Below are 19,040 nucleotides of genomic sequence, written 5' to 3'. Positions count from 1 at the left end.
AGACTTCATACATATTTTTTTCCGCCTCAAAATTAGTAGTAAATAAAGAGTTCTCCTTTTAGTGGCAGACTGTTTGACCTTGTAAGTAATAATTGCTTGCAGCTATAATTGCATCTTAGGCCTTACCCCCTCCCCGGCTGGCGGAGGGTTGGTCATAGTGCATGAGTCACAGCTCTGATCCAGTTCCCAGCCCGGTGCCAAGCATTATGCAGAAGTTTTGCTCTGCTGCAGGCAGTGGAGGCATTGGTAAAGTGTGATTCCCCTTCCCATTTCCAGTTTTTCTGAACAAGATTAAGTCCTCAAAATGTTATTACATTTGTTTCTTACTGCCTTTCTCACTAGCAAGAGATTCTAGAACTTAAATTAATTGAACTGAATTAAATAATGTTACCATACCTTTTGTTCATCAGCCTTTTAGCATTTGAAAAATACAGTCCCATAGCTATGAAGCCAATTCCAGGTTTTGCTAGTTGCCTTTTTGACTTACTTGTTTTGATAAAGAAATTAATAGGAATTGTATCTCCTAGGATCCATTGAGCCTCACTAACTCTGCAGTGGTTAGTACTTTCCCTGTGGGGATAGGGAAATGTAGTTTGCCAAAACCAGTTACTTTTGGGGGCACAGCTTCCCCTGAACAAGTGAACTGCTTATCAGAACAAGTTTTACTAGCTTCAGTGACTTGCACTGAACTGGAGCTGAAATAAGTGGGGAGGATGATTTTGGTAGTCTGTCTTGCATCAGCAGGATTTTAATTGGCATATTGCAGCTATGGTGACTGGCATCCCATAAATACCAAAGATAGATTTTAATGCACAATCTTCTACTTCAGAAGATTGATTTTTTTTTTCTAACTCTGCAATATAATGATGTACATTAATTCTTTGGTGCAGTCAAAGATACGGGGAAAGGCAAGTTGGGTATTGTGGTGGGATTCTGTAGTCTCTGTGGAGCTCCTGCAAATAAGGCCATGGGGAGGCAACACTTTTGCCTAGTTGTACTCAGTATAAACAACTGTAAATGCTGAATGCCTTATAGACTGTTATTTTAATACTCCGTGATTCTTGAAAGGTAGTTGCTTTTTGCTTTGGATATTGAATATAACTGTGTATTAATTCAAGTCGGACTGTTTTCAGCAGTTACAAAGCTCCTAAGTTCATTAGCTGTTCGAGCATTTTGGCCAAGCCTTTTTGTTGTTGGCCCATTTTTTTGTTTTTAACATGAATTAACTTTTGTGAGTAGATGAAAAAAATAATGCACAAGCAAATGTATTAGCAGCTGTTAATGCAAATTCTGCAGTGATGTAGCGCAGTGGGATTTTAAGTGGCATCAGTAAAATGAAGCTGGGCATGCCGCTTCATGCCTTTTTATTCTTAACTAGGAAGAGTTCTCTGCTGCAGAGAATTTTAAGATTTACATATGAAAACGGCTTTCTGAGAATTCTCTAGTTTTAGTCTGACCACAATTAGTTCCTGTCATACCTAAAAAACATTGACCACGTGTCTGTGTTTACTTGGTCTTTCATCATTTGTATGCTCTAGTGACTATTGTTGCAGGGTCTAATTCAGCTCCTGTTGATGCTTTGAGTGTTTGACTGGAATTTTTCCCCGAGAACAGGACTGAGCCCTCAGGTCAGAAAATTCCCTCTGGTTTAAGTAATACCAGCTGTTTGGCCTGGAAGAGATGAAATCTATGACAGCTTTACTCTTTCTAATGCAGATGTACTCTGATGCTACAGCCTGTGTTCTCTTGCTTACCGAATCTGTTTTTGTAATTGCAGCTCCTTCGAATGACAATAGCAAAGCAAAGACTTGGAGATGATGAAGTTGGGGCTCGCCACTTTGCAGCACATGAAAGGGAGGACCTTGTTCAACAATTGGAGAAGGCTCGAGAACAAGTAATAACTAAATGGGCATATACTGTCATGTTTTACAGAGCTAGTGCAGTAGCAAGTAAATGACTGCTTCTGTTGTGTTTGGAGGGCTGGTAGCTGATTAACATTGCAAATAGTGGTGAAGGTGTTGGGATTTTTACTGAAATAGTTCTAATTGAGCACTAACTTAAACATGCATACATGGTTAGAGTGAGTTTCCTAATCTCAGGAATTCCTTCTCTAGATTATTGATTCTCCTCTTCTTATAATGTGCAGCAACAACTTCTGACAATTGAATATTGTCAATGAATGTCAATGAAAGAGACTCCTTAGTGAAAGCTGTTACAAGTGTTCAACACAATATGTGTTGGCTGATGCATCTCCTAAAGGTATTCTCTGAATCAAATTTTCTGTAGAAGTGTTGTTAGTCTCCTTTTCCTCCTGCCTCTTAGCTATTTCTTCCCCTCTTTTCAAAAACTCTTGCATCAGACTTCTCTTCCCTACCTCAAGTCTGTATTAGTACTATGTACCATGCAGCATCCAACTCATCAGACTCTTTCCCTAATACCAATACATAGCTTTCTGGACAATTTTGGAGGTTTGTGTTCTCTGTTGTTCCCACACTCATTCCTACCAATGTCAGTTCCACCCTGAATGAGCCGTTCTGTGCGTATTTCTCGTTTTTCAGTCTTCACTAAAGTGCAGTGCTACTTTAGCTTACCAGAAGGACTGTTGACTGCACTTAGTCTTCTTCTAATGTGATTCTCTGTGGTATCTCTGTTTCCAAGCTCACGCTTTCTCTGTTGATCACCTGGCCTCTTTTCACATGGTCTTCTGTTGTCCTTCCTGGCTTATCAGTGTTTTCTGAGGTGCCAGTGGAGACTACTTCACTCATTGCAGACTTTTCTCACACTCTCTGTTTCCTCTCCTTGGAAGTTTGAAGCTCTTTGTCCTTGAGTACCTTTCATACTGGACTCCTTCACCCTTCTGCTTAATAGCAAAGCTCACCCTGTCAACTACATGCTGGTTTATTTTGTACTTTTCTCAGTTCTTCTTCCTATCCTGTGGAACTTCATTGCTGAAAGTTCCGTAATTAGTATAAATTCCTCCTTACAGACTTTTTCTTCATCCTCCAAATTTGCCAAATTCTTATTCAGTTGAGTTCATTCCTGGAGTCCTAGAAATTGTATGCTAAAACCAGCTTAATATGTTCGTAGCAGAATGATAGTATGGATTAAGGTTTCTTTTGCTGTTAGTTTTTAGTTGTTTTCTAGAAATTTTGTAAAACAAGTCTAACTGCTAAAGTTACTTAACTTCAAATTAATGAAATAATACCAAAATAGAGTGAAAGTACCAAGGGTTATGAGCTTTGGAAGGACTTTTGACTATCCAAAATCAATCCTGTTCAGACATGCAGTGCTTGTTTCTGTTTTCAGTTTGGGAGCTATGTAATCTTTTGTTTAAACTTCAAAATAGTCATACAGCTCTCCTTTCTTCTCAGATCGAGACTCTGAGATACGATCTTCAGGCTGCACTGGATGAGTTACAGGATGTGAAAGAGGAACGCTCTTTTTACCAAGATAAGTCTGACAGACTAAACCAAGAACTTAATCATGTCTTAGGAGGGCATGAAAACCGTATCATCGACATAGATGCTCTATGTATGGAGAACAGGTGAGTGCATTGCAAACCTTACTGTTTCCCTAGAACAAGCAGTGTATTGCTTTAACAGGAGCATCAGGAAGTCAGTCACAACAAAACTTTAAAGAAAATATATCAAAGAATAAAAGTTAAGAGATTGTGGTAATTTGTTTTGTCTGTTTTGTTTGTAGTGTAGCTAACCATCAAATAATATTGAGAAAGTTAGGCTGCAGGAAATTACCAATGTTTTATTTGGCTACAGAGATGTTGGTGATATTCCCAAATAGAGCTAAACAAGGAAAAGGAAGAGAAGTGCAGACCTTTTTATTCCCATCACTGTATGGCACCAAAAGCAAGAATATTAAAAATCGGTGTCTTCAGAAACTCATAGTGAGCTGTAATAGGCTAATCTGGGATTGGAAGCAGGGACTTTGAGTACCCTGAGTTAACAGTTTCGGACATAATTCTCACCACAGCGAGAGGTTGTCAACAGGGACTGATTTGCTAACAAAATTTGCTGGTGAAATCACCCATGTAGATATTCTTGCCGCTTCCTTGGGAAAATAATGTCTTTTATGCTCTCTGCTAAGGGTGACAGAGAGGAGTCACTGACAGAGCCCTAGCAGGTACCTCCCTTAATGTCAACAATTACCCTAAAGTGAAATAGATCTTTTAAGACACTTTCCATTTACAGAGACTTACACTTCAGGTAGGAAAGTGTAATACCAAAGGCACTACTTCCTCCCAGCAACTCCAGGGGTTTTTTTCTGTTTTGTGTGGCCTACAGAGTTCTGTATTGATTTAAGCCCCCTGCTCCCCTGACAGTGATATGATTTTTTTTTTCTCTAAAATAGTTAAATTGTCACAAACCCTAATACAGCTGCAGTTGCACTACATGAAAGAGGATATTTTGTAAACCCTTTATACATGAAAAAGATATTTTCCTATGTGGAAATAGCTGTCTAATCCAAGTGCATAAACTCTTTTAGGAAAAACTGTACTGTTTCAGTTAACTGTGTACCATTTTTCAGCTATACTGTTAAATTTTCTACTTTGTGATTGCTAATGAGAAGTGCCATGTAAGTGATGGATATTGCAATGCAAAAGTTCTGCATAGTTGAGTCTTGTGTTGACAGATATACAAATCTTCATGTGTCCATCTCACAAACCTTCAAGTACAGAGGACACAAGTAAATGTTTCCTGACTATTTCCTCTAGACATAAATATATCCTTTTAGCTTCCCTCCCCAAAAACCTGAGGACCAATATAAAATGGTTGTGCAGCATGCTTGACAAATCTAACAGAAGGGCAGCCTCCTTTTCTGATGCAGTCTGTTTCCCTACTTAAAGTTTTATGGGGTCAAGAGCAGTAAGATTTTGTTATTTTATGCCTCACAAAACTGCAGAGGGAAAAGAACTTTCAGTAGTTCAAAGAGAGGACATGCCAAAGAGTAAAGAGGAGTGCTTGAGGCAGTACTTGACGGTAACATGAAGTAAATTATTACATTTCTTTTTCAGGTATCTTCAAGAGAGATTAAAGCAACTTCAAGAGGAAATCAACCTTCTTAAGTCTAACATTACTAAATATAAGGTAAAATCCTCTCAGTGTATCATCTAAACTGTGCTTCGTTGTTCATGGAGGTTATTGTTCATTCTCATGTTCTTATGCATTTAAAGAACAAAATTGTGTCTTCAAAGAAAAATCCACCATTAACATTCTGACAATATTAGTACGTATACATATTACATGCTCAGTCTTCCTTGTAGGCTTCTTAGCTGATGTAGTACAAAGGGATACCCATTAAGAGTATTTTGAAAAATGAATTAAATACCTTTATTTAAGTTCTGTGGGGGACCCCTCCTCCCGTGGGGGGGGCAATCAGCCTTCCAGCCTGCTGGTAGGTGAAAAGTAGCAGGTCACACAGTGTGTGGTGAATGACTGCAACTGTGTTGCTGTCACAAGCAGGTCTTGTCTCCCTGTTCCCTAATGGCCACACTATTTCTTCATGTGTCTTAATGATTGCTAAGTCTTCATTGTTCTTCTATTCCTGGGTTAAGATACATGCTGTTTTGCATGAAACCTTCAGGACTGAATCCTGAGGGCAAAATATTCTTGCTCTTCCCTGAAGTCCAGCACTCTATTTTCTTCTGCAAGTGATTTTGGGGTGTGGGAGGGGAGGGCTGCTTGTCAGAGCATGAGAAGGGTTGTCTTAGGACTGTCAGTAGGACTTCTTAACCATTTAGGTCACTATGAAGCAGTCACAGCACTAATTGCTTTTTGTGCATGAGCAAAACTCCTCAACTATCAAGTTCATTTCAGTGTCTGTTCACACTTACGACTTGGGTCTCTCGGAGTGTGAGTTAGTTTATTGGTGAGACATGAGCATCTTGGTGGTCTGGTGGGTTTCACAGAACTGTTAGTGTTTTTTGGAAGAGCTGGACTTCTGTAGCAGGAACATTCTGTTGCTAATTCCTGAAAGTCAGTATTTGCTACTAAAACGTCTTCTAGAAACTCTGATAGAGGAGTTTGAGCTTCCCCTTTGAAGTCTCTCTGACGAAATGCTGGGGAGTCTGATTTTGTTCCCAACTGATATTCTCTACAGGATACTGCAGTATCTTCACTGGCACTCAGCAGATTATTAAAAAATAGGCAAGTCTTAAAAATGCATTGGGGGGAGTGGGTGAGAGAGGCTACAATAAAGTGATTGCAGTGAGGCAGAATGAGTCTTCGTAACATTGCAAAGACTGTTTTGTCTGGAGAATAATACTCCAGGAGAGTCACACTCCCATAAATTACTATGGGTGTAAGCTCTAGGCCCTGCAGAGTTGTTCTGAGGCCAAAATCTGAAGTTCCAGATTCTTTACTCCTAATGAAAGGATTTGTTCGCTGCTGTTTTTCTAAATAAGATATTTGTTGTTTCCTTAGAATGCACTAGAGAGACGAAAAAATTCAAAGACTCATAGTAGATCCAGTAGCAGTGCTCTGACTGGAGTCCTGTCTGCAAAGCAAGGTATTACATAAATGCAGCATGGTGTTGCATATCTCATTGAATTCCTTCCATCTTACCTCTTAATTTCAGTAACCCTTTCCTCACCAACCAAAACAAAATCTTTCTTCTCTTTCCTGTTTATTATCATGTGCTAATTTTTGTCCTTTTCTCAGTTGACTTGACAATATAAAATTTGCCTCTTGAATACTGCTTCTCCTTTTGTTACTCTTTTGCCATTCATTCTCTCCCCCATCAGTTTTATCAATTTTTTTTTTAAAATCTCTAAACCCCTCTGCAACTTGGACCCTGACAAGTCACTTCTTTCATCCCTTTCCACTGCTAACAATGGCAACCACAATTCATATTCCAATGAAAAATAGACTGGGTGGTCGAGGAGGGGCCCTCAGTCAGGTTTTCTGCTCATGTTCTTGGAAGCTTTTACGCTCAGATGTTTTGCAAGAAATCCTTTTATCCCATGTTTCTTCATGGGATTGCAAAATGGAGTAATCTCTTTTTCCCCCTTCAAAGCAAATACCAAAATTAGGAAAGAAAGGAGAAGAGAAAATTCTTTGAGCCAAACAGTATACCTGGCATCCTACTGTTTAGGTGTTGGTGTATTCATGTGCACACACGAGATCAGTAGTATTTGTCATGGTAGGCTGAAACTCACTTTTCTGGTTTTGACTTCTCTTCTGTCCTCTTCTCCATGTACTTGCATACATATATATATCTCTATAGATATATATCTGCTCTATAGATATATATCTATAGAGATATATATATATATAAAAAGAGGCAGAGCCAGATTCTAGGTATGGAAGTTAATGATACTAGTGAACTTCCTGATGTGGTTGAGAGGTACAGGCTCTAAGCTGCAGAGGAAGAGTTCATGGGTGACTGTATTTTCACATCAGTCTTACATAACCTGAAGGATATAATAATTCTAAAGAGTAATATAAAAGCTTCCTTGTGGATTTATGTTTTAATGTAAGTGGGAGAGAAATGACCGATTTTTACCAGTCTGTAGGCCTGTAGAAGAATGAGTTTGTTTCCTTCTCAATAAAAATAATTTTCCAAAAGCAGAATTAAGTTAATATAAGATGTGTCTGCCTATGCTTGTTCTGGCAGTTGCTGTGGAATAACGATCAGCTTAGAAAGCCACCATCTTTATGCCAGCTAGAGATTATATTTCTGGTCTTTTGGCTTTGTTTGTTACTTGAAGGAAAAAAATATGTATTCGTGTAAGTAATGAGAGTAGTTCTTTAATGCTAAGTAAATGTTTGTGTCACATCTCTATGCATGAGAAGCCAAAACTCATTTGTGTTTTTAACATTATAGTCCAAGAGTTGTTGTCGGAGGATCATGGATGTAGCCTACCAGCCACGCCACAGTCCATTTCAGATCTCAAATCACTGGCCACTGCATTGCTGGAAACTATCCATGAAAAAAACATGGTCATACAACACCAAAGGCAAACCAACAAGTAGGTAGCATGACTTCTAAGTAAAACAGAACTTACCAAGCTATGGAAAAGTCATAGTTTTGGGGGGGTTTCAGGGAAATGGGAAGGAAGGTCCATTTTCACAGAACATTCATTGTCATTGTTAACTGGTGGGTTCTTTAGTTTTTAAGATCAGGTATGTGTTTAGAGAAAAATTACATTTTCAAAGTAAAGTCTAGGGTTGACAGAGACCTGTCTGCCTCTGCTAGGCAAGGATTGGTGTGCTGCTCAGGTTTAAGACAGACCATAGTAACACAGGGGGCACTTCTAGCAGACAGTCTGTAGGGAGGGCTAAAGAAAAGCTGCCGGGAGGAAGGACACCCTTGAACTGGAGGAGAAGATATGTGGTAACTGGTAGTGTACGAATTTGCTAGTGAACACTGGTGCAAATAGTAAATGTTGCACCTAGGAAAGGGTCTGAAAAGATTTAGTGTGACATTTGTCACAGGCTAGCAGCCTGTGTGTCATACAAATGATAGCTGTTGCTCCTGTAGTTACTTTGCCAAAAGTTGTAGGAGATAAACGCAGTTGGATTGCTACTATATGATTTTTTTTAAAATCTGAACTGAACTTTCAAGGAGAATTTGTTTACTCTTAGCTGTTCTACTCATCAGTAGAATTCTTTGTGTCTCGCACAGCTCCTATCATGGCAGAATATAATCATTTCTGACACATTTTCTGACATTCTGATATTATTGTCCTTATACAGTGTATGAAAATCAGAGCTAGGAAGTGCTCCTTGATTCTGTGCTCAGCTTTTTTCCCTTTTTTTTTTTTTTTTTTAACACTGAGTCACTACTGGTAATCAGAGGTTATTCAGGCTTCTCAAAAGCACATCAGGACCAGATGCCAGAAACAGGCAGACATCTTTCATGAAAGGAAGGAGTAGTACTGAAGTAAACTGTATTGCACTAGAATAGATGATTCATTTTGAAAATTGATAACTCTGATACTAGGCAGACTCCATTGCATAATTCTTAGTGATGTGGCAACAGAAGTGGAAGAGCAGTTTATAGCCACTCTTAATACTCTTGAGAAAGCAAATGCCTAATCAGCTGAAGGGAGACTAAAGCAGTGGAAATGTAGCCCAGATCTAACTGCTGGCAGCTCAGTCAATTCATGTCTGTAAATGTGTCATGTAATGCAAGAGGAGTTCCTGCACTGAGCAGTGCTGATGGAGGGCTAACACCTGCTTACTCCCTTCTTACTGCTAATGTAACATCAGAAGGAAAAATTCCAGATAACACCTTTTGTTATTCCAAGTATAACCAATCTTTGCCTTTTACATCCTGATACTGTATCATTACCTGATGTTCTAGTTTGCATACTCTTGCCTATAACCATAGCAAACTTCTTTCTTAATTTTGTATCTCTCTTTGATCACATGCAGTCTCTTTCATCTCTCAAATGTATCATTGCGATGATAGCTTTACTTTCTGATACCACTGTCTCTGCTTTCAACTACTGAGTATGTGTTTTCTTGAGATAAGCCATCACAATGAGATACGATTCTTTTATCTACGTGCCCAACTGGTCATATATAGCCATGGGAGTAGAGATTGGATGTGTGCAGAAACTAATATTCTATGCCAAATAGAAGATCAGATCTTAGAGGGAGGTGACAGTCCACATCTCTCCCAGGTCAGGAGTCTGCTCGGAGCTGTAGTGTTGTGTTCAGTTCAGGATGCTTCAGGGGAAAAAAAAGACAAATCCTCGGCAAGTTGAGTGAGGAGCCTCAGAACGCTCCTATGTGGTATGCTTATTCTTTTTGTCACCTTTGGCTTTGGTTGGATTAAAGAAGCTTTTAAGGAGCTAGGAGGAATGGGAACTACTTCAAGTAGAAACACCTAAGACATAAAAGGGTTAAAGTGTAAAAGGGAAATGCAGGTAGGACATCAGGGAAAAACATCCTTTATTTGAGGTGCTTTACCTGCTTGTTGGAGGCACTTATTTGCCATGTAAAAAGTCACAAGTAAAGACTTCTGACTTCTGAAAATGGGGAAGAAACTGCCCACCTGTTGGAGAAGGTTAGAGGTGAGACTGAGGTCAGTGCACAAGTAAAATGGACAGGTCCATAAACTGGTACTAGTAGAAGATGCATTCTTTTGTTGAAGACATTTCTCCATTCAAAGCAGGAAGTTGAGAAGGATGTGGGGCTAGAGAGAATTGTAATGACAAAAGGTTTTACGTAAATGAGAAGGTAGAAGTCTTCTCCTTCACCCCTCTGTCCTGTTTTCCTGGCTTTCCCTGCACAAAGAGCATGTTTAGAGGACACAGTTACTCTTTCAGATTGTTGTGTGAAGAAGGTGAGATTCTATTGGGTAAAGAACGTGAGATTTTGGGGTGGTTGTTTCATTCTGATACCTCATTCTGATGAGGGAAAGGCTGTGGATGTTGTCTATCTAGACTTCAGTAAAGCCTTTGACACGGTTTCCTACAGCATTCTCCTGGAGAAACTGGCTGCTCATGGCTTGGACGGGTGTACTCTTCGCTGGGTAAAGAACTGGCTGGATGGCCGGGCCCAAAGAGTGGTGGTGAATGGAGTTTACTCCAGTTGGTGGCCGGTCACAAGCGGTGTTCCCCAGGGTTCTGTGTTGGGGCCAGTTCTGTTTAATATCTTTATCAATGATCTGGACGAAGGGATCGAGTGCACTCTCAGTAAATTTGCAGATGACACCAAATTGTGCGGGAGTGTTGATCTGCTTGAGTGTAGGAAGGCTCTGCAGAGGGACCTGGACAGGCTGGATCGATGGGCCGAGGCCAATTGTATGAGGTTCAACAAGTCCAAGTGCCAGGTCCTGCACTTGGGCCACAGCAACCCCATGCAACGCTACAGGCTTGGGGAAGAGTGGCTGGAAAGCTGCCCAGCAGAGAAGGACCTGGGAGTGTTGGTTGACAGCCGGCTGAATATGAGCCAGCAGTGTGCCCAGGTGGCCAAGAAAGCCAATGGCATCCTGGCTTGTATCAAAAATAGCGTGGCCAGCAGGACTAGGGAAGCGATCGTGCCCCTGTACTCGGCACTGGTGAGGCCGCACTTCGAATACTGTGTTCAGTTTTGGGCCCCCCACTACAAGAGGGACATTGAGGTGCTGGAGCGTGTCCAGAGAAGGGCAACGAAGCTGGTGAAGGGTCTGGAGCACAAGTCTGATGAGGAGCGGCTGAGGGAGCTGGGACTGTTTAGCCCTGGAGAAAAGAAGGCTGAGAGGAGACCTTATCGCTGTCTACAACTACCTGAAAGGAGGGTGTAGAGAGGTGGGGGTCGGTCTCTTCTCCCAGGTAACAAGTGATAGGACAAGATGAAATGGCCTCAAGTTGTGCCAGGGGAGGTTTAGACTGGATATTAGGAAATTTTTCTTCACTGAAAGGGTTATCAAGCATTGGAACAGGCTGCCCAGGGAAGTGGTTGAGTCGCCATTCCTGGAGGTATTTAAAGGACGTTTGGATGAGGTGCTTAGGGACATGGTGTAGTGGTGGTCTTGGTAGTGTTAGGTTTATGGCTGGACTCGATGATCTTAAAGGTCTTTTCCAACTTACACGGTTCTGTGATTCTGTGATTCAGGGAAGAAGTTCTGCTTTTGATATTTGATAGATGATTGACCTATTAGTGATTCTGTTATCCATAAATTAGACTTTTCAGACCGTATGAACTTACTTTCCTCCAAACAGTTAACCTACTGTAAAGTCAAAACCTCTTTTGTTGCTTGCAGATGGAGATGTGGCTATGTAAGTTTACAATAGCAGAATGGCAGATTTGCTTTCTGATTAACTGAAGCAAAAACAAGACAGTGGATTTTTTAAATGTAGATTAGAATTTGTATGTGCTATTGAAGTTGACTTTCTGCTGTTATACTGTTGTTAAAAACATCCGTTGCCACTTGCTCTTGGAACAGACACACTATTATTATTGCCACTTTTCTAAATATGTGGCATGATAAAAGGAGCTGTGGGAGTATGTGCCTAGGGACAAGTGGGCTAAATCCAGCCTTTAATTTTTTTAGCCCCACTTTTAAGAAAAGAAGAAGTTGACTGGGAAGAAAACAGGTCATTTTTCCCAGGTGATTGGTAGCTACTGCTGCTAAGTTTAAGTAACGTCCTATGTTTTTCCTCACAAGCACATTATCTTAATTTGAAAAGGCAGTTGTAAATGAATTCTGTATGCAGTAATGTGTTGCAAGATTAAATAGTTACATAAATGCAAAAATAAACAGTCCTAACCCTGCCTAGCAAGTGGATAAAAATCTTTTTTTCTTCTACCAGCAATAAACTGTTTATTAGATGTTCTTTTTAGTGCAATTTGTTCCTGAAATTGCCAGCACCCATGCAAGCCAGATCAGTGTAGAAGCTGCTCTGCTGCTTACACATATTGCACTAGTTTTAACATTTCTAACTTGGGCAAGCTCGGTCATGACCAAAATTACAAAAAGGATTGTGTCAGTCTGTGACTGAGTAAATGTTTCCGTGTGATGTATATAGAACTATATATGTGACTGTGACAGACCCTATTTACAGACATTTGGGTGATTGTATCTGCATGAGGGCATAGGCCTTCTATAGCAACATCTAAATTGAAAGTGACGTGAATGGAGCTCAAGTGCTGTAGATCAGCACAGCTCTCCCTTCAGATTATGGCCATGTATGTTGGGAAGCATGGGAGAGATAGAAGGGAGCTTCTAAATTCAGGTGGGAGCATTGCTGCTGTTATGTGAACAACAGATTTCTGTAAAACCTTGTCCTGGAGGGGGGTTTAGACTAACTCCCTTGTTGCATTAGAATCATGACCCGAGGGCAACAGAAATAGCTGTTGGCACCTTTGTCCATGACATGATCCTTCTGTTCTAGTCGAAGGATCTGGTCCACTATGGCTAGAGATAAAAAAATAGATTAGGGAATTTGATGCTACCAACCCCTGCAGCCTCTTTAAAAATACCTACTGTTCCAGGCTACCACAGCTCAGTCTTTGCACAGGACGTATGGAGGTGGCAAATTATCTGGAGGTCACAGGGGAAAGGAAGGAATGGGATAAACCACGCTGTGTTCAGGATTGCTTCGCATTTATTTTTCGAAAAATGTTTCTATAAGAACTTGCAGCTTTATGTAGGGTTCAATTCTCCCATACCTGTCTTCAGATAACGTGGTTTGGAGCAAACAAGAATACTACTCATCACTGAATGTATTTTGCTCTCTTCCTGAATGAAAGGAGCAGGGTTAAGTATTGTCCACTCTTTTTGCCAACCATTGTTCAGAGCTGCAGAATGATCCTTCTATGTGAGAACCTGCAACAAAGGTTAAAAAATAGCTCAGCGCCTCTTCTGAGGATCCAGTAGGAATTACCAGGATATATTTGCTCCAAAACCTTTAGAAATAGAGTGGTACAGCTGATAAATGAATTATAAAATTTAAGAGAAGCAAGAGAAAAGTGACTTTGCTATTGTCTGAATAACAAGAGCAGTAGCAATAACTGAACTTGATGCAGAGGGTTGAGTTTCCTTCTGTGATACAGCTAGCTGACAGGGAGGGCAATATCTTTCCCCCCTTTTCTGCCCTGGTGAACTACTTATGAAAACAATAAGGATTTTTTCTTTTCCTGGCAGAAGCGGTAAACTTGTGACCCGTTTGTGGTGATAATCATTAGCCACGTCAACTTTGTTTTGCCAGCTCCCTGGCTGAGCTAACATGATGTGGAAGGAGTCTTGCATCATCTCTGTCAGCTCCCTGCCCCTCTAAGCCAGGGGAACTCCACGTCCTTCGGCTGCCCTTTGGTGGCCTTAGACAGGGAGGTGGGAGCAGGCTCCCTGTGCACAAGGTAAAGCTTCTTGCAAGTTGCTCCATGCCTTTCTCCATCACCTATTGCTTGGTACTGCAGAGCGCAGCTGCTGGGTGTCGGGCCATACACTGGGATATGGAAATAGAGTTATTAAGGATGAGTCTCTCATACCAGACAGAAGCATTCTGAAAGTGAAATCTAGACTTGAACAATTTTGATTGTAATTGGAGAAGACAGTAATAGATCCATCACAACCTTGGTAACCTATTTGATTACTGAGTTTCAATGGGGAAATAAACATAACTGCTCCCAAATGTCTTCTCTCCTCTGCTTGTAAACGTGATGGACTGCTTGCTTTTTAGTTGATATACACCCCTGTACCGCTGAGTGCTTTCTTTGATATTTATTATAAGCTTTCTCTTTCTCTTGTATATTCTCTCTCTCATCTTGATATTTTTGTAATCTTTAAAATACTTACGGGCTTTTATTGTGTCATTGCAGAGCCCTCACAGTAGAGATTTCCAAAATACTTAGTTGTTGTTAATCAATTTTTCTAGCCCCTTTGACATTTGCTGGGTTTGCTATTCTTCACGTCCTTCCCAGATTCTGCCATCTTGTCAGTAATGACATTCCCAGTATGCTCAAATGTCTGCGGCATAAAACCCTTGGTGGAGAGCACGCGGTGCAGTATTACACAGCTCTGGTGAGCATGGGAAGATCCTGTTGCCTTGCTGTGTTGTGATATGCTGCTTCTCAGCACTCAGTTCAAATTTAACTGACTTATCCTGTTGCTGTAATTTGATGAGTAAAACTTGCTGTCCATTATCTCTGCTGCATGTTTAGAATTGCTGCCTTGTCTAGGTTTCTCACTCTACTGAATATTGTTTGGGATTTATTTAAAGACTTCTAACTCTAGGAGACTTGCTGTGCCTGTGAGAGAAACACTTCCAAAAATTCATTGGAAAAAAGAGCTCTCTTTGCAAGATAGAAATCTCTCATTTGATCTTGGGAGAGAATTAAGACTAAAAGTTAAATCCTGCAGGAGAGCTAACTGCAAATAGTATTTGTGTAGGAATCAGGTACAAAAGAAGAGATGACCCAAGAAATGCAGTGAAAACTAAGAGTGGGTGATAAAGGCACTAAAGAGCTTGAAGCTTTTTAGTAAAGTAGAAAACAGTTCAGCACTAAAAGAAAAGATGTAGTGGAAAAGATATTCCTTGCCATTTTAAGCAATCTTAGTGATAGAGAAACCTCTGTGAATAAAGGACTAGGCCAAGATTGTGTCTTAGAACTTAAAAATCAATCTAGATGTTGTCTTGAGTTTTCCATATTTTGTCTGCATAGCTTTTACCTTCTGGTTTTAACTGTAGAGAAAGTAAAAGTAGCCGGGAAGAGATACTTGCAGGCAAGGAAATAGAAAATATGGTCAGTTGCTATTCTTTGTCTTTACCGAAGGGCAAAGATTGAATGTCCAGTACATCCTAGACTTTTTTTTAAACCATGGGATAGATTAGACAACTATATTTAATTTTCTTTTAACTCTGGGGAGGTTGTCCATTGCCATTAGTGAAAAGAGATGACTGTATACAGGTTTACTGCACTAGTTAAGTAACAAGTTAAAAATTCAGCTGTAGTCATGTAAGCAATTGGGCTTTGGTTACCTTATCATAACAAGGAATCTCATCTCAGCTGACCATCCCTGGCTTTTGTTTTTGTTTTCTTTTTCCGAAGAATTCTAGGTAATCGAGTGGCAGAACTAGAAAAGAAATTAAGAACTTTGGAAATCGCTGGCTTGTGGAGTCTTCCAGGTTAGTAAAAATTCAAGAGAACAGCTAGCATTATTTAGTTTTCAAGGGTATATTTGCATTTAAGAAAAGCTTGGCTGTAATTTTTTTAATGACAGTTATTTTGCAAATGTGCTGAAGAGCACATTTGCAAAATTAGAAACCTCTAATAAATGTTAAGTTGAAACCAAAAATCACTAGACTCTTTAAACTCTAAGTCAAATATGTGTACTGGAAAAAAAAAAGTTTTAAATACTGGAAATAATCAAATTGTCTCCACAGTCTGCAGGCAAAAAAAATGGAACTGTTTTATTTAAACAGTTGTGTAAAATGATACACAGGATATTGGCCATTATGTTTTTCAACAAATTTTATTTATCGATTTTGTACTTCTTGTAACTTCCATGGATTTTATCGCTGTATTTTTCATGCTTTTCTGTAGAATCATAAACTCTGAGAAATTGGAAATGTAAATGATCTTAAATTTTCTAGTCCATCTCTCCAGAACAGGCTTATTCCCTGTAGCATCTTAAGTATTGTATTTGGTTTTGAATTACTCAAGTAATGGGAGATTAATCTGCTTCCTAATATACCTCGCTGTTAGGAAAATGTGCAATATTTAATTTACATTTACTCTTTGCTTCTTTTCTTCCCATTACACCTAATTGTGTCTTCTTTAACCACTGTAAATTATGCTACTCCATTGTTGGTGTTTGCATCATTAGGCTTTGTTGTTTACAGCTTCCTATCAGTGCTACTGGGGGTGGGAGATAGTGTGGTTTAAGCTTCTAGTTTTTTGGCTCTGTGTTTTTTCCACCTAACCTTTCCATCTAGAAGAAAACATTTGACAAAGCTGAAGAGACCTTCTGACAAACCTATGCTGTTCAACCGTTTGGCCTGATGTGGTCTATTTCCACTTCAGCTTGCCCATCGTAGGCATTCTCAATCACCTTTCTGGAACTGGCTTTCTTATTGATGCTTTCCAGAACTGAAGGTCCCAAATTTGTTTCCATGGATTACTCTTCAGTTAGTCACCTAACATACATAGTATACTTAGTGTGTCTGTCCCTCCCCATATTCTCCAAAAGATGCAGGTGAAATATTTATCTAAGACCCTCCTAATGCAGTTTTGCACATTAGTACAAATGTGTATCATAAACTCACCGGTCTAAGGTACTGTAGGTTTTTTTTCAAACAAGTGTTCCATGAAATTCATACACTAATAAATGCAGCATTTCTAATCTTTGCAAAATGTATTGAAAAAAATGGAACCGTGGGAACTTCTTGCACCATTGTTGGTCTATGTAGGTAAGACATCAAATTAATGTTTATACAATAACAACTGTCTCTTTCCTTCCTTTCTTTTGCTGCCTGAAGGCCTGAGCTACAATGTCTCAGTGGGATTTGGGAGTAGGTTCTGCTTGACATATATTTTTAGTAACTGATTTTAGCAGTACGTTACGTATTTCACTGCATGTAAATGATCAGAAATGTTACCTGAACATTTTCATATCCGACAGATTAAGATGCTCAGTCAAGTGAGTTAGATGACCACAAGAGAAACAGAGACAATTCCTTTAAATTGAGGAAAATAGTAAGAAAATATGATCTGACATAGTTGTAAAGGAATTTTACACCGGATTGCGAGTTCTGTTGGGCCCCAAGGTTTGCTGATTTGTTGCTTGACTTTTAAATTAAGAGTGCACTTTTGTTTCCAAGTGCACTCTGGTCTGAAGGTGGTCAGAAAGAGCCTTGCAACACCTGGTGGGTCACCAATTTTCTTTTCAGAGCATGGAAAGCTTCCGCTCCATAAAACAGCAGCGTGTAACAAATAGTGTGGGAACGACCACAGTGGACTCTGCAGCTGAATGTTGGCTTGGGTGAGGGGCAGAACATGGAGAGTACCTCATCTAGTCAGTCTTAAATCCAGAGAGAAAAAATTATTATTTGGTTGTGAATTGAACTTTTTGTCATTGGAAAAAATACGCAGATGAAGGCTGATATTCAGTCTAGCACTGAAAGAAACACACATTATAAATTGCAGGTTTTTAATCTGAAGTTAATGTTCCTACTTAGGCATCATTGTCCATATAACATTTATAACATCCGCTGTCACCATGATATTAATATCTTCCAAATGGTGTTAATAAATGATGTTAATAAACTTTATCCTATTGAAGAAAGAGCTTGACCACTTCTAATTTTTTGTTAGGTGACATATTTGTCATTGGTTTTTGAGCAATGCATGAATGAAGCTAAATAAAGAGGAAGTGTGTATTTAATTTTTGAAATGGTGAAACTGGTAGCATAGTTCATTTTCTGTAGAAGTTCTGCCTACCACAAACTTTAGCTTCCCCTGTTTGGAAAATGGGCTTTAATTAAACGACTCTCTTGCAAGGTTCATTGCTGAAAAGAAAGCAAGCTTGGGCATAGGTTTGGCTCTGATTTTCTTTTTATGAGCCTGCTTGCCTTGAGAAGGAAGCAGAGAATGTGATGTTCGCAGAAGCATTTAATTCTTTGCTTTGTCTTAGGTACATTGTGGTTCAAATATGCATGCATAATATGTTAAGTGTATTCGGTAATAGTACATAGTGAGCACCACCTTATTCCTCTCACAATTTGATGTCAGTAGCCATTCAGATAAGTAATTCTGTATTTTTTAAAATCTATCATTTCCTGAAAATTCCTGAGATTTCCACTGAAAAAAAGCCTAAGAAAAGAGCTGACCATGACTCAGCCTTTTTCTGTCTGGGATGATAAGAAAGTTCCGGCACTGCCTCTTGCTCTGCAGTAATCGGCGTGGAGCAGAGGCGAGATAGAATTAATGGGCTCAGCAGCTGCTGTGGGTATAGCCAGTTACAGTGGTGTAGGGTGCAGCAGAGGTTATAAGAGGATACCCAACCCTGGAGAAGAAAATGAAGAATTTACTACTACTGAAAACTCATTTGTCTGCTTATTTTGAGATCTGTATACTTTTCACCAAAGTCCTTGACAAATTCATTAAATGGAGGAACACAAAGCTATATAAGTTATGAATATGAGCTTACACAGCAACTAATTGAAATTCCCTGTGTGTGATCCAACTTCAGATCATGATTCACAGAAGCTAGTGCAGCAATACCCCCATGTCCCTCCTTCGTGAATGGATGTGAGTCACTGTTAATAAATAAATATGCATCGGACTCTTTGGGCCCCATGTGTTGCTTAGATGTGTGGATAGTGAGCTTAGCTTTATTTTCTGTAACCAAGTTGGTTTTCAGAGAAAACTGTGAAAGTAAATGTGTTTACTGTGTAAATGCTGGCTGGAAGTCAAGAAGTTTCTTTTCTGAAGCTTGTCTTGCGAACTTCATCAGGGACTTTAGCTCAGGCTTTACTTTTTTTAATTTAAAAGTAAAAGAAAAAGATTCTGCTTTCTACTGTCCTGTTAAAGTCTCCTCCCCCCCCCAATTTTTTTATTCATCATCTTTTTGAATTTTACTTCCTCTGTTGG

General features: G+C 39.6%; 1 protein-coding gene across 3 annotated transcripts in view; it reads left to right on the top strand.

Annotated features, from left to right (window-relative positions):
• Window positions 1–19,040, top strand: part of CCDC149 (coiled-coil domain containing 149) — a 53,467-nt gene that overhangs the window by 24,063 nt on the left and 10,364 nt on the right. For all 3 annotated transcript variants that reach the window (XM_075499861.1, XM_075499862.1, XM_075499860.1), the window contains exons 5-10: window positions 1,778–1,894; window positions 3,372–3,544; window positions 5,030–5,102; window positions 6,438–6,522; window positions 7,840–7,984; window positions 15,498–15,574. In XM_075499861.1, the coding sequence (XP_075355976.1) occupies window positions 1,778–1,894; window positions 3,372–3,544; window positions 5,030–5,102; window positions 6,438–6,522; window positions 7,840–7,984; window positions 15,498–15,574 (670 nt within the window). The remainder of the gene's footprint in view (window positions 1–1,777; window positions 1,895–3,371; window positions 3,545–5,029; window positions 5,103–6,437; window positions 6,523–7,839; window positions 7,985–15,497; window positions 15,575–19,040) is intronic.

Source organism: Mycteria americana, chromosome 4 (assembly GCF_035582795.1).
Source record: "Mycteria americana isolate JAX WOST 10 ecotype Jacksonville Zoo and Gardens chromosome 4, USCA_MyAme_1.0, whole genome shotgun sequence".
Classification (NCBI taxonomy): domain Eukaryota; kingdom Metazoa; phylum Chordata; class Aves; order Ciconiiformes; family Ciconiidae; genus Mycteria; species Mycteria americana.
Note: the sequence above shows the minus strand (reverse complement) of the source record. Positions and strands in the feature narration are given on the sequence as shown.